The 12,378-nt window shown below is 42.5% G+C and overlaps 1 protein-coding gene across 6 annotated transcripts in view; it reads right to left on the bottom strand.

The window, feature by feature from the left end:
• The window catches only part of LDLRAP1 (low density lipoprotein receptor adaptor protein 1), a 79,748-nt gene that overhangs the window by 37,566 nt on the left and 29,804 nt on the right, over window positions 1-12,378 (bottom strand). For all 6 annotated transcript variants that reach the window (XR_015750440.1, XM_087970616.1, XM_087970617.1 and 3 more), the window contains exon 3: window positions 10,812-10,924. Coding sequence is in view for 5 of the 6 variants with exons in the window: in XM_087970616.1 (XP_087826742.1) it covers window positions 10,812-10,924 (113 nt within the window). In the remaining variant the exon portion in view is untranslated. The remainder of the gene's footprint in view (window positions 1-10,811; window positions 10,925-12,378) is intronic.

Here is a 12,378-nt window from a genome sequence, read left to right as displayed (position 1 = left end):
ATTCTTTTTGTCAGCTGCTCTGATGGTGTGTTCAGATTAAACAATTCCGTCTTAAAATCACCTCTGCTCTTCTTGTTAGAAGAATAGCATCAGGCAGCACAAACATTCTTGATCACAGCAACATGTTTGACGGGAAGCTGCCTTGAAATGATTTGGAAACACAGTGGGTTCAAGTATGGGAGTTGAGCAGCCAAAGCATATAATACACCACTGCAATTGGCTGTCTATTGATTTTCCCATTTTCCAGTTAAAGTGTGGCGTTCGTAAAAGACTGAGCTGAAGTCTTCACTCCGGTCCGTGTTTCCAGCGGGAACACAGACCGTTCCTATTGGCTGATGCCATTTGACAGCCGGCTATAAAAGGGAGCTGTCAAACGGCATCAGCTGTTGTCCGCCAGCTGGCTGCCTTGTTAGCGCGGCAGCCGTGGCAACCCTTTATTGTTACAATAAAGTAAAAGCTGAAGTTCGCTCCGTGTTCGCCTCAGGTTATTCCGCCGCTCTACAACACTGGCGACGAGGGCGGGATACATATAAGAGGCAACCGGGCAAAGAATCGCTAAGCGAAGTCACTACAAAAAAGAGCTGAAGTCACTACCGAGCTGAATGTCACTTTAAGAGCTTACTGTCACTATTCGCGAGCGCGAATTTCAACTTTCCTCGGAAGATCCGGCACCGCTGAGTCGAGATGACTTCGAACCCTGCATTCCCGCCTTTCAGACCGACAGCAGAAACATGGGAATCCTACAGAAACCGATTTGACTGTTTCCTAGATGCCATAGACCTCGCTGACATTTCCGACCATAGGAAAAAGTCCTACTTTTTAAGTTTTTGCGGAGCCACAGTGTTTGACACTGCTACGGCATTATTGGCTCCACGTTCAATTAAGACTGTTCCATGGGAAGAATTGCAGGAAATTATTTCCAACCACTATTCCCCTAAGCCATCCCGAATTGCCAGGCGTCATGCTTTTAGGAGACGGATTCAGGCTGAGGGAGAGACTATTAGTGGGTACATGGCTGCCCTACGAACAGCTGCCTTGCATTGTGGGTTTAGAGACTATCTGGAAGACATGTTATTAGACCAACTAGTTTGTGGAGTCAGGGATTTAAGGCTACAAAGGTGTCTATTGGCTAAAGGGGATTTAACCCTTAAATTAGCAATTGAAGAGTCTCAAGCTGCTGAACTATCAGCACTTTCAGCAGCAGAAATTCAGGGAAATCCAATTAGCTAGAGCAGCTCAGCCATCCATTACGATGAAGCCTCCACAGAAGAAGGCTAAGAAGAGGCTAATGATGTAAATCGCCTCAGGCAGCAAAAAAACAGTCAAAGGGAGAACAGGCCAAACCCCAATCTGCCTCCAGGGCCTCAGCCCATTTGTCTAAGCTGCGGGGGAAACCACCTCAGGGCATCCTGCAAGTTCAGGAATGCCATTCGTCTAAAATGCCAGAGGAAGGGTCATTTAGTCAGGATCTGTCAAGCAGGAAAGACTTTTGCCCAAAAGCCTCAGACAACCCAACATTTCCAAAAACAAGTTGAAGACTGTTTTACCTGCTATCAAGCCAAGCTGACTAACAAAGGCTCTAACAAAATCAATGTTTTTGTTTCTATAGAAGGGAAACCTTGCAGGATGGAGGTTGACACAGGCTCAGCACTGTCCATCATCTCATGGAGCACCTTGAAACAACTACTTCCCAGAATGGCTAAGAAGAAGCTTCACGGCTGCCAGTTAACCTTATGTGACTTCCAAGGCAGATCTGTAGGCAGATCTGGGCTGATTATCTAAATAACTGTCCGCATTCACATGCATTTACCCAGAGCTGGCGATCGGCACACGGGGATTTTCTGAATGCCAGACTATTGCCCAAATAGAAAGCCTGCCCATCTTAACTTTGATTGGTCCCTGAACAAATGGTCATAACTTGAGGATTACCTGTATTATAAAAGCAATATCGCTGAATGATGTTTATGTCATTTCAACAAATTACCGCTGGTAATTTCATCAGTTTTCATTCAATAGGAATATGTGGCAATCTTTAGATTTAAACTTAAATGTCCCTGTTTTGGTGAGTAATAGTTTCATGTAATCGTTATCCAAAGAAAAAACACTTTCACCCAATTTTGGGGAATTCAGTCGGGTTTGGGAAGCACTGCCTCAATGGCTCTTTCATATAGGTAATCTCTCATGCCCCTGTTGGAATCTGATTCCGAGGGGGAGGTTGAGCAGCAGACAGGGAGTGGGAGTGTGGCTCCGGTGGTTGTGGAGGAAACTGGGGAAGGGCACAGTCCAGCTAGGTATTCAGAGGAAGACCCAGGGCCACCCACTCTGCATCTTAGGGCACGCAGGGAGGAACGGATAAGGGAACAACGTGGGTTGCAGGGGAGAAAAAGGCCCTGATTCCCTTCATTAGCTGCAGCTGGGGAAACAGGATAAAGAGGGTTTTTGTACACAGAACCTTGCTGGAAGCAAAATGTGCATTATGGTTGTTTCTCAAGTCTTATCTGGCTTCTGGCATCCTCCCAACTGTATGTGTTTCATTATCTTTTGAGTTCTGCAATTCCTTATCCTGCTCTGTTTCGTTAATTGCTGCAGCGTGGTTTGTGTTGGTTTTTATTTATAATTTATATGTACTTTTGGTTCGGACTAAATTTCTTCCCTTTAAAACTATTCTTGGGAGAGTTTTTTTCTCCAGCCAATGATAACTGGACATTGGAGGCCAAGTTGGAGGAATTAAAGGGACTTTACCTACTTTTGTGACTTTGCTGCTTTTGTGCTATGCCCTGGGTCATCACATAATCCTTGACTTACAACCATTTGTTTAGTAACTGTTCCAAGTTATAATGGCACTGAAAAAAGTGACTTATAACTGGTCCTTGCACTTATGAATATTGCACAATCGCATGATCAAAATTTGGGTGCTAAGGTTGCAGTATCCCACAGGGTCATGTGATCACTATTTGCAACCTTCCCAACTAGCCTCCAACAAACAGTGTCAATGGGACAAGCCAGATTCACTGAACAACTTTACGATTCACTGAACAGCTACCGTGTTTTGCTTCACAATTGTGCCAATAAAGTCATCAAGTCATCAAATCACTGAATAACTGTTTTGCTCAGCAACAAACATTCTAGTTCCTGTTGTGATCATCAGTCAAGGAATATCTGTACCTTCCCCACAGTCATTTCTACATTCCTTTAAAATAAGGAAATCCACCAGAACTGACTTCTAAAGGGCAGCAGAGTCCCGTCAATGAGATCAGCTGACACAGCTGGGGCAGGAATAAGTGCCTGGACACACATCTTTCTTCAGTGCTTCCCCTCCTGTGACTCTGGAGGCAGGAATGGCCTTTTAGCCTTCAATGATTGATCACACTTCCACACCACCAAATCTGACACAATTTACAGCAGTTCATAATTTATACAAATGGGGGGGAATTAAACAGTTTTAGATGCAAATATGATGTTGAATTAAACCCCCCCCCCAAACACAGAATCTGAGATTCTGAGAGAATTATTCTATATATGTGGAAAGAAAACTCCAGATGTCAAAGAGATGTGTTCTTGGCTGATTTCCTGCAGTGTCTTTATATTGTAGTAATGGAAAGATGGAGCACAGTGTTTCTACTTGGTCGAGATTTAATACTGTGTTAAAAGGCTGAGCTAGTTGTACATTATGCCTATATGGTTCTTTTTGTTTCTTTTTCTTAAATTCCAGTTGAAATTATGCTTTGTTAAAGTATTTCCACCATTGTATCATTTTCATCTTCATTAAATTCTTCAGTAGTTATTATAATAAAATATAAAGCACAAGATTGCACAAACACAAACCACAAAATAAAATTAATGAAAGAGTGACCACAAGGGATGATTCAATCTGTCATCGTAAAACAGCATCAAATGTATTCTTAGGTCCAAAGAACCAAGGAAGACACGTGGTGATTCTTCCAAGCTGATTTCATTATTCTTGCCAAACCTATAGACAGAATCTTGCCACATTAAGCACTCTACTATATTTACCTCAAACATACACTCTGTGAACTATTAGGGAGGGACTGTCTTCACCCTCTTTCTCTCACACAAAATATCTGGACTGAGCTGCCTCTTACTCCTCTGGAATACAGCCCCTCCCTCCTGGGGATCAGTCTCTATTATATTCCATTTACAGCGCAAGATTTTTTCCTTAGCATCCTCACAGAATGATGGTTGATATAGTGCTAACAGAATTTCAGTTGTACCCCAAAGTGAGGGCCACTACTGAGCAACGACAACAGAGACCCAGTTTGGGACAGTGATCAAGGTGCTGGATTAGACACCAGGAGACGATGAGTTCTAGTTCCACCTTAGGCTGGGAGATTTTTGGTCCTATCACCAGGACATTGTGAGTTCTAGTCTGACATTAAGCATGAATGCCCACTGGGTGCCTTTGGGCCAGTCATCAGGAGACGGTGAGTTGTGGTCCTGCTTTAGGCGTGAAAGCTGGCTGAGGCCTTTGGGACAGTCACTTTCTCTCTCAGCCCAACTCACCTCATAAGGTTGTTATTGTGGGGGGGAAAGGAGGAGGAAGGAGTGTTAGGTATGTTCATCACTTTATAAAGTTACTTATAAAGTAATAAAGGTAAAATCCAGTCAATTAATCAATAAATAAATACTAACTATGGACCCCAAAAGTTCCCACATGGCATATATGGGGCCCACTAAGCATTCTTAAATGGGCCAAACACACTGAATGGGTCAGTTCTAACTTTTAATCCCTCCACAATGTTTAGATGTTTAACAATCTTCCCAGTGTCAGTGGGAAAAAGAAAAAAAATAGGCATTTAATAATACCGTTAATGAAAGAATTGTCGCTTTTTGCCAAACAGTATGTACACAAAACACAAGACAGAAAGGCACCTTGAGCCAAAGAAACCCTTTCAGTCATGGTTTTTAAGATGTCAGACTTGGGTGAAAGAAACTATCAAGGCTGTGAACATCACAACTGTTAGGAATCTGTTCCACCAATTAGTTGGGTTGGCAATATATAAACCAACAATGTATGTTTGTAGCTTTAAGACAAAATCACTGTATTGATTTATACTATATTCCGATTGGTTGATTATATTGCAAATTACCAGAAGAGGGAGCTAGAGATCAAAGCTTGCTCTCTCTGTCATTCTGTCTCCCTGACATTCTGTATCTCTGACATTCTGTTGCTATCTAAGGTTTATGCTGCGCTTATACTTTGATATCTTTGTTTACTGGAAATGACAAAGGCAACCGGTAAGAAGATTTTGTAATTGGATATTCTTTGGACTGTAAAACGTATATGACCTGGACCGTTTATTGGACTGTGCTATTTCTTAAAGTAAACTTTAACTCAATTCAGTGTTATCTGTGTGTGGCTGGATAATTATTCATAAGTATTCTCATAAATGTTTCCATGTGCATATCCTTGTTACTCAAGGGTTATTCTGTACATATATCATAAGAACAATTACCATTTTTAATTAGGTTTCTAACGTTGTCTTTCGCTGGTCATTTCTTCATGTTAATATTTAAAACCATAAGGCCGTGATGGTGAATCTATGGCATGCATGCCGGAAGTGGCAGGCAGACCCATCCCTCTGGGCACACCAGCTATCACCCGTTGCTCTTCTGGGTTCCAGAGAGCACATGTGCACCGGCCAGCTGGTCTTCATGCACACATGCATGTTACAAACCAGAAGACCAGGTCGCTGTCACGCATGTGAGTGCCGGGAAGCTAAGCTTCCGGTTTCCGGTACTCACGTGCATGCAGGTCGGGGAGCTGCTTCTCTGGTTTCTGGTGCATGCATGCGCTCTCGTTTCAGCACTTGGTGCCGAAAAGGTTCACCACTATTGCCATAAGGACTAGAAGCTTAAGTGGAAGCTGGGTAGTTGTTGAATTCCAATATTTAATATGAGGCTTCACTGTAAATGTTTGCTTTCCCGATGAGAAAAATGAAAGCTCAGCTACAGATTCATAAAGTTTATTAGATGAAAGCGAATGGAGTAACAGAATTTTCTAGTGGGAGATCTTATAACATTGGGGGAATAAGGGAAAACAAACAGCTATTCATCTTCCTCAAACTGCTGCTTTCTAAGGAGCATTATTTTTCATTCTTAAATGAGAGGCCGAATAAAAGAGAAACAGCATTGTTTCAAACTCCAGTAACACTGGCAAATCTTGCTCTTTTATATAAAGGGGTTTTTTCACTGCAGAGGTGTGTGATCCTCCCACAATATCTTGCAAGGAGGATTATTTTAATCATGCCAAATTCTAATTTTTATGTGCCAGATGGGAAAAATGATTAAACAGACAGGGAGGGATCATCTAAAGTGGTCAATGTTGTTGTCATGAAATGTCAGTGTTACTTATTTCTTCAGATGTGTCTCCTTAAGACTCTGGGTTGTTTGGCAAAAGGGATACAATAGTGAAATAGTAACATTGAACTCAGTTAAAGAAAAGCCAACTATCTCTGAACTAAATAATTATTTCCTTCCTGGGCTGGCTGTTTCCAACTAAGTTGCATCACCTGTTCTGAAGGCCCCTTGGAAAAATCTGGGTTTGACAGCTTTCTAAAAAGATATGGGAGGAGAAATGTCTATGGAGATTCTCAATCATTCAAGTCATGGTTGTCCCAAAGGTGCTTTTCCAAAAGATAACTGGACTTTCTTGGTTTTTTTCCTTTGAAAATGTTTTGCTTCTCACCCAAGAAGCTTCCTCAGTTCTGAAGAAGTTCTGAAGTAGTTCTGAAGAACTGAAGAAGCCTCTTGCATAAGAAGTGAAACATTTGCAAGAAAAAAACCAAGAAAGTCCAGTTGCCTTTTGGGAAAGCACCTTTAGGACATGAGAGGGAACATTCTCCAAAGCACCTGAGGGCAGGACAAGAAGCAATGGGTGGAAACTAATCAAGGAGAGAAGCAACTTAGAACTAAGGAGAAATTTTTCTGACAGTTAGAACAATTAATCAAATGCTCCAAATGCTCCAACACTGCAGGTTTATAAAAAGAGATTGGATAACAATTTGTCTGAAATACTCTAGGGCAGTGATCCCCAACCTTTTTTATGCCGCGGCCCGGTATCCCCAACCTTTTTTATGGCACGGCCCGGTACCGGCCTCAGCTGGGCCGCCATCTTGTTTTGATGAAAAAGTGCTTCCGGTGAGCTTTCTACCCGGAAAAGCTCACCGGAAGCACTTTTTCATCAAAACAAGATGGCGGCGCCCAGCAAACCAGCGGCCCGGTAGGACTTGTTCCACAGACCGGTACCGGTCCACGGACCGGTGGTTGGGGACCCCTGCTCTAGGGTGTCCTGCCTAAGCAAGGGGTTGGACTAGAAGACCTCCAAGGTCCCTTCCAACTCTGTTATTCCCTTCTATTCTCATTTTCTAACTACTACCGTGGTCAGGTGGTCCTGAAGATAATAAAGACCTGAGCCATCAAGACTTTGTAAGTGATAACCAATATCCTAATTGGAGCTGAATCCTCCAGGTAGTCCCTGCTTAATGACCCACTGCTTACTGTTCATAGTTACAATGGATCTCTCAAAAAATACTTACAAGCCAGTTCCAGACTTCCACTGACCTGCTTTACGGCAGGGGTCTTCAAATGTGACAACTTTAACACTTGTGGACGTCAAGTCCCAGAATTCCTCCTCCAGTCATGTTAGCTCAGGAATTCTGGGAGTTGAAGTCCGCAAGTCCTAAACTTACCAAGTTTGAAGAGCCTTGCTTTATGGCCACTGCAAACAAGGTCATAAAACTGGGTTGGTCACCTGGGTGCTTTGATTTATGGCTGTCATGACTTATGATGGACATTCTGGGCTCCATTATAGATGTTAAATCGAGGGTTATCTGTACTGGTAACCAACACCGATTCTTAAGAAAGACTTCATTCTGTTGTCATCTGGCTTGAAATGACAAAGAGGCCAGTCATGGTTGGCAGAGCCTCCTGATGCAGAAAAGGATCAACCAATGCTGGGCAAAAATCCTCCAAGCCATGGTTTCTACTAGCTGCCTAAGCAGGATCCCTAAGTTTAGACAAGTCCCCAAATTCTGAACCTGCTCATCTAGAGACCGAATAACAAACACAGAGATACTCTCATCCAACTTCCTGCTCCATCAGGAAACCTTATACCATTTCAGACAAATGGCCGTCTAATCTCTTCTTAAAAAACCCCCAGGGTTGGAACACCCACAACTTCTGAAGGCAAGTTGTTCCACCGATTCATTGTTCTACCCCAGGGGCCCCCAAACTTGGCAACTTTTAAGACTTGTGGACTTCAACTCCCACAATTCTCCAGCCAGCTAAGCTTGGAGATCTCTGTCCTACCCCATTCCAGAGCTAAAGATGGGAGGGATGCTTGCCAGCTTCTGAAGCAACAGAAAGTCCCTGTTTCTGGGATTCATTCTAAGATTCTTCATTTCAGTAAGGATTTTTGTGATCCCATTTCTTTGTCCAAGATCCACTGATTGTCACCATGGCACTCACCATCACCCCAAGTGTGAACCTTTGGTTTAGGTTCAGAATAGGAGAAGATCACAAGAAGCTCTCAAGAAGACATTGCTAGGTGCTTAGGAAAGCAGCCTGGCCTTTGAGATCGCCCATCCATGCTCAGACCAGACCAAAGCCTAGAAATTAGGCTCTACCTAAAGACTAAGTCGTATTCAGCACTCATTTCTCTGGAGCAGCCACAACCAACTTTCATGTGATCAGTGTATCTTCTGAATTGCCTTTTTTATCGGACAAAAGCAGACTTAGCAATCCGATAACCTTTCTCAGAAGAAGAGAATGGAAGCAACAGTTTGCTGCAATGGGGGAGGGAGAGATTTATCGCCTGCCAATGATGAGATGACATTGCTTTAACAATGCATTTAGTTCCTAAGGCAACTTGGGACGGGGTGGGCGCATCCAACAGGAGGATCTGGGCTGTGGCTCTCTTGGAGATCACTCATTTTGAAGCTCCTGCCTCCCGCTCTGCAAATCTCTTGGTGCCGATGGAACTGATGGAACAGCAATAAAGAAATCCTCCAAAAAGTAATGTCGAACGCCAAGAAAACAAATGCAGGCAACTTCAAAGCAGTGTGACGATAACATGAATAGTCCATGGTCTGAGGGGCATCCTCACCATTTCACACCTCTTCCAAGAACGTCCTCCAGAACTAGCCAAGAAAATACAGCAGGTAGAATATGTGTGTACAGTATTGTTATTTACAGGTAGTCCTCCACTTTAAAAAAATAGGAAAAATAGCAGGAAAGACTTATTCTGACCCCAGAGTGGTCCATTAAACACATGGGAATTGCAACAGAAATGTGTTCAGTGTTCTGTCAAAAATTGGCAGTAATGAGGGGGTCTGTTATTCCTCCAAGTGGGCCAAGCTCTGCCACTGGTTTCTCCAAGGATTACATGCCTCATTAATTGCTTTCAGGAACCCCTTGAAGAATTCCTTGTTCTTAAACAAGTGCGTAGATTGTTCCTCTGCATCTGCCTACTGGTCTCAGAGTTTTTCTTTGCTGGATTTTCTATTTTTTGGGGTGGGTGGGTGGTATATTAGTTCCCTTCTGATCTTGTATTGTATTAAAGTGCTAGAGAGAGTGTAGAGAAGAGCAACAAAGAGGATTAGGGGACTGGAGGCTAAAACATATGAAGAATGGTTGCAGGAATTGGGCATGTCTACTACCCTAATGAAAAGAAGGACTAGGGGAGACATGATAGCAGTCTTCCAATATTTGAGGGGCTGCCACAAAGAAGAGGGAGTCAAGCTATTCTCTGAAGCACCTAAAGCAGGACAAGAAGCAATGGGTGGAAATTAATCAAGGAGAGAAGCAACTTAGAACTAAGGAGAAATTGCCTGATAATTAGGACAATTAATCAGTGGAACAACTTGCCTCCAGAAGTTGTGAATATTCCAACACTGGAAGTTTTTAAAAAGATGTTGGATAACCATTTGTCTGAAGTGGTGTAGGGTTTCCAGCCTAGACAGAGGGTTGGACGAGAAGACCTCCAAAGTCCCTTCCAACTCTGTTATTCTATTCTATTCTATTCTATTCTATTCTATTCTATTCTATTCTATTCTATTCTATTCTATTCTATTCTATTCTAATCGACTCTACTCGACTCTACTCTACTCTACTCTACTCTACTCTACTCTACTCATTGGGATTGGAAGATGCCTTTTTTCCTAACGGGATGTGGGAAAGGCCCTCGGAGGCAGGTCGAAGAGATGTTGCCTAGGGAACATGTCAGATAAGGGACAGCATCACCTGCAGCTGCATAGTGGGTGGAGCAAGAGGCTCAGAAGGGACCCTCCCCTAAGTTCTCAGGCTATAAAGGCAACAGCAGGAGAACTGCACTTTCATCACTTCCTGTTTTTCCGAAAATACCAGAAGTGACAAAACGGGGCTAGTTTTCGGCCTGCAAAGCATACAGAAGCCTTCCTCAAGCCTCTGGTAGGCCGAAAAAGGCCTCAAACCGGCCGAAAATCAGCTGTGAGGTGCAGTGCAGGTAAGGAAGCGGCCGGGATGTGTGGGGATTGTGCACGCATCAGTAGGAGACATGGGGGTGCGCATTGCCTTCTGGGTGTTGGCACACGAGCATGAATGTGCAAGTGCGTGCACAATTTTTGGCACAGGAGCCCAAATAGGTTAGCCACCACTGCCTTAGAGTATTAAATGTAAATAAGAGAAAATAAGAAAAAAGAATATCCTATCACTATTAATTACAGTTTCAAACGTTAACCCTTCGAACGCTCTCCTGGGAAGCAGAGGACTTAATTATTTGCTCTGAAAATTTGAAAGGTATGGATGAGGCGTACCTGTATATTGACACGTTTTCAATTGATTCATTTGTTATGCTGTCACTGAGAACGATCCCTCTGGGTGATACTTTCAGAGTCACTTTTCGGAGTTTTTTCCCACTGGCCTTTGCCTTGGAATAGAGAAAATAACTGCATTCAGATGTTGCCACAAAGATAAATCAATTCAAAATCTTCCTGTCAGGCCCCTCAAAGCAAGAAAGAGTTACTTCTAAGCAGTTTCTTTTATTGTTCTTTGCCTATAGACAGAAATATTGTCAAACCAAAGCAAACTACTTGCATCATTAAAGAAATACTCAGGAAAACCCCTGAAAATCTTCCGTCCCTATAAATTCTCCTGAGTGCCAAGGGCATTAGGAAGGACCAAGCTTACACCCTTCATCTTTATTTGACAGAGAACAAGGTTAGATGGAATTTCTTTTATTCGAGCAACCTTTGAATTCCTTCTATAATCTATCACCATTTTACTGAAGTTTGATCCTCTAAAATTGCATCCGTTTTATGAATAACACTCTATTTTATGAAGTTAATTCTGGTGGGCTTTCAGAGCCAGTTAAGAACATTTTTACTTCGCGTTCTTCAACTTCACTTCCAAGCACATGACAATTAAGTATTAACAGGTGGAATGTCTAACAAAAGGTTGCAGCATGGAAGACCTGGTATTATTCTGACATTCCGTTGCATTCCTCTCTCATTTCTTTGCATCTCCTTTTAACTTTCTTTGGTTGTGTTCACGTTGGTATCCCTAATAGCTCAAGCAAAAATCTACAAATGCAATTCCAGAACATGCTAAGCTTGATTAGTTTTTTAAAAAAATCCTAGTTAGGTCTGTGGGTGGCTTAGTGAGTTACATAATCCAGCCTGATTAATTATATCACACTGTGTTGCACAACCCCAGAAAAGTAACTAGGTTAAGTGAGTTCTGTAATCACAGCCAATTAGTATTCCATGGTCGTTCAGTATTTCCTATCCCTTAGTAAGTCTTATGGTTAGGTTTCTCTATATTTCTATATATTCATTTCCATATTTCATTTCATTTCCTCAGGTGTAATGGTATGTAGGAATGACCTTGGGAGACAGAGGAAGAGCTGCAGATTAGAAAACAGACATTAAACAGTTTGTTTAATAACCATTTGAAGTTACAACAGCACTGAAAAAAAGTGACTTGTGACCTTTTCCACTGCAGCATCCCCATGGACATATGATCAAAATTCATATGCTCGGAAATTGACTCACATGTATGACAATTGCAATGTCCTGGGGTTATGGGATCCCCTTTTGCGACCTTCTGGCAAGCAAACTCAATGGGGAAGCCAGGTTCATTTAACAACCATGCTACTAATTTAACAACTGCAGTGATTCACTCAACAATTGTGGCAAGAAAGGTCATAAAATGGTGCAAAAATCCCTCAACAACTGTCTCACTTAGCAACAGAAATTTTGAGTTCAACTGTGGTTGTAAGACAAGGACTTCCTGTAATGAGAATGCAGCTAACGTCTCAGAAGGGACGTTAAGGACTGGAGATTCTTGGCAGGGGATCTTTCTGGAGGCAGCAAATTTGATGAC

The sequence above is a fragment of the Notechis scutatus genome, chromosome 8 (assembly GCF_049901735.1).
Source record: "Notechis scutatus isolate UNSWTSFEM ecotype Mainland chromosome 8, rNotScu1.2, whole genome shotgun sequence".
In the NCBI taxonomy this organism is placed as follows: Eukaryota; Metazoa; Chordata; class Lepidosauria; order Squamata; family Elapidae; genus Notechis; species Notechis scutatus.
The sequence above is the reverse complement of the archived record's forward strand: the minus strand, read 5'-3'. Positions and strand labels throughout refer to the sequence as shown.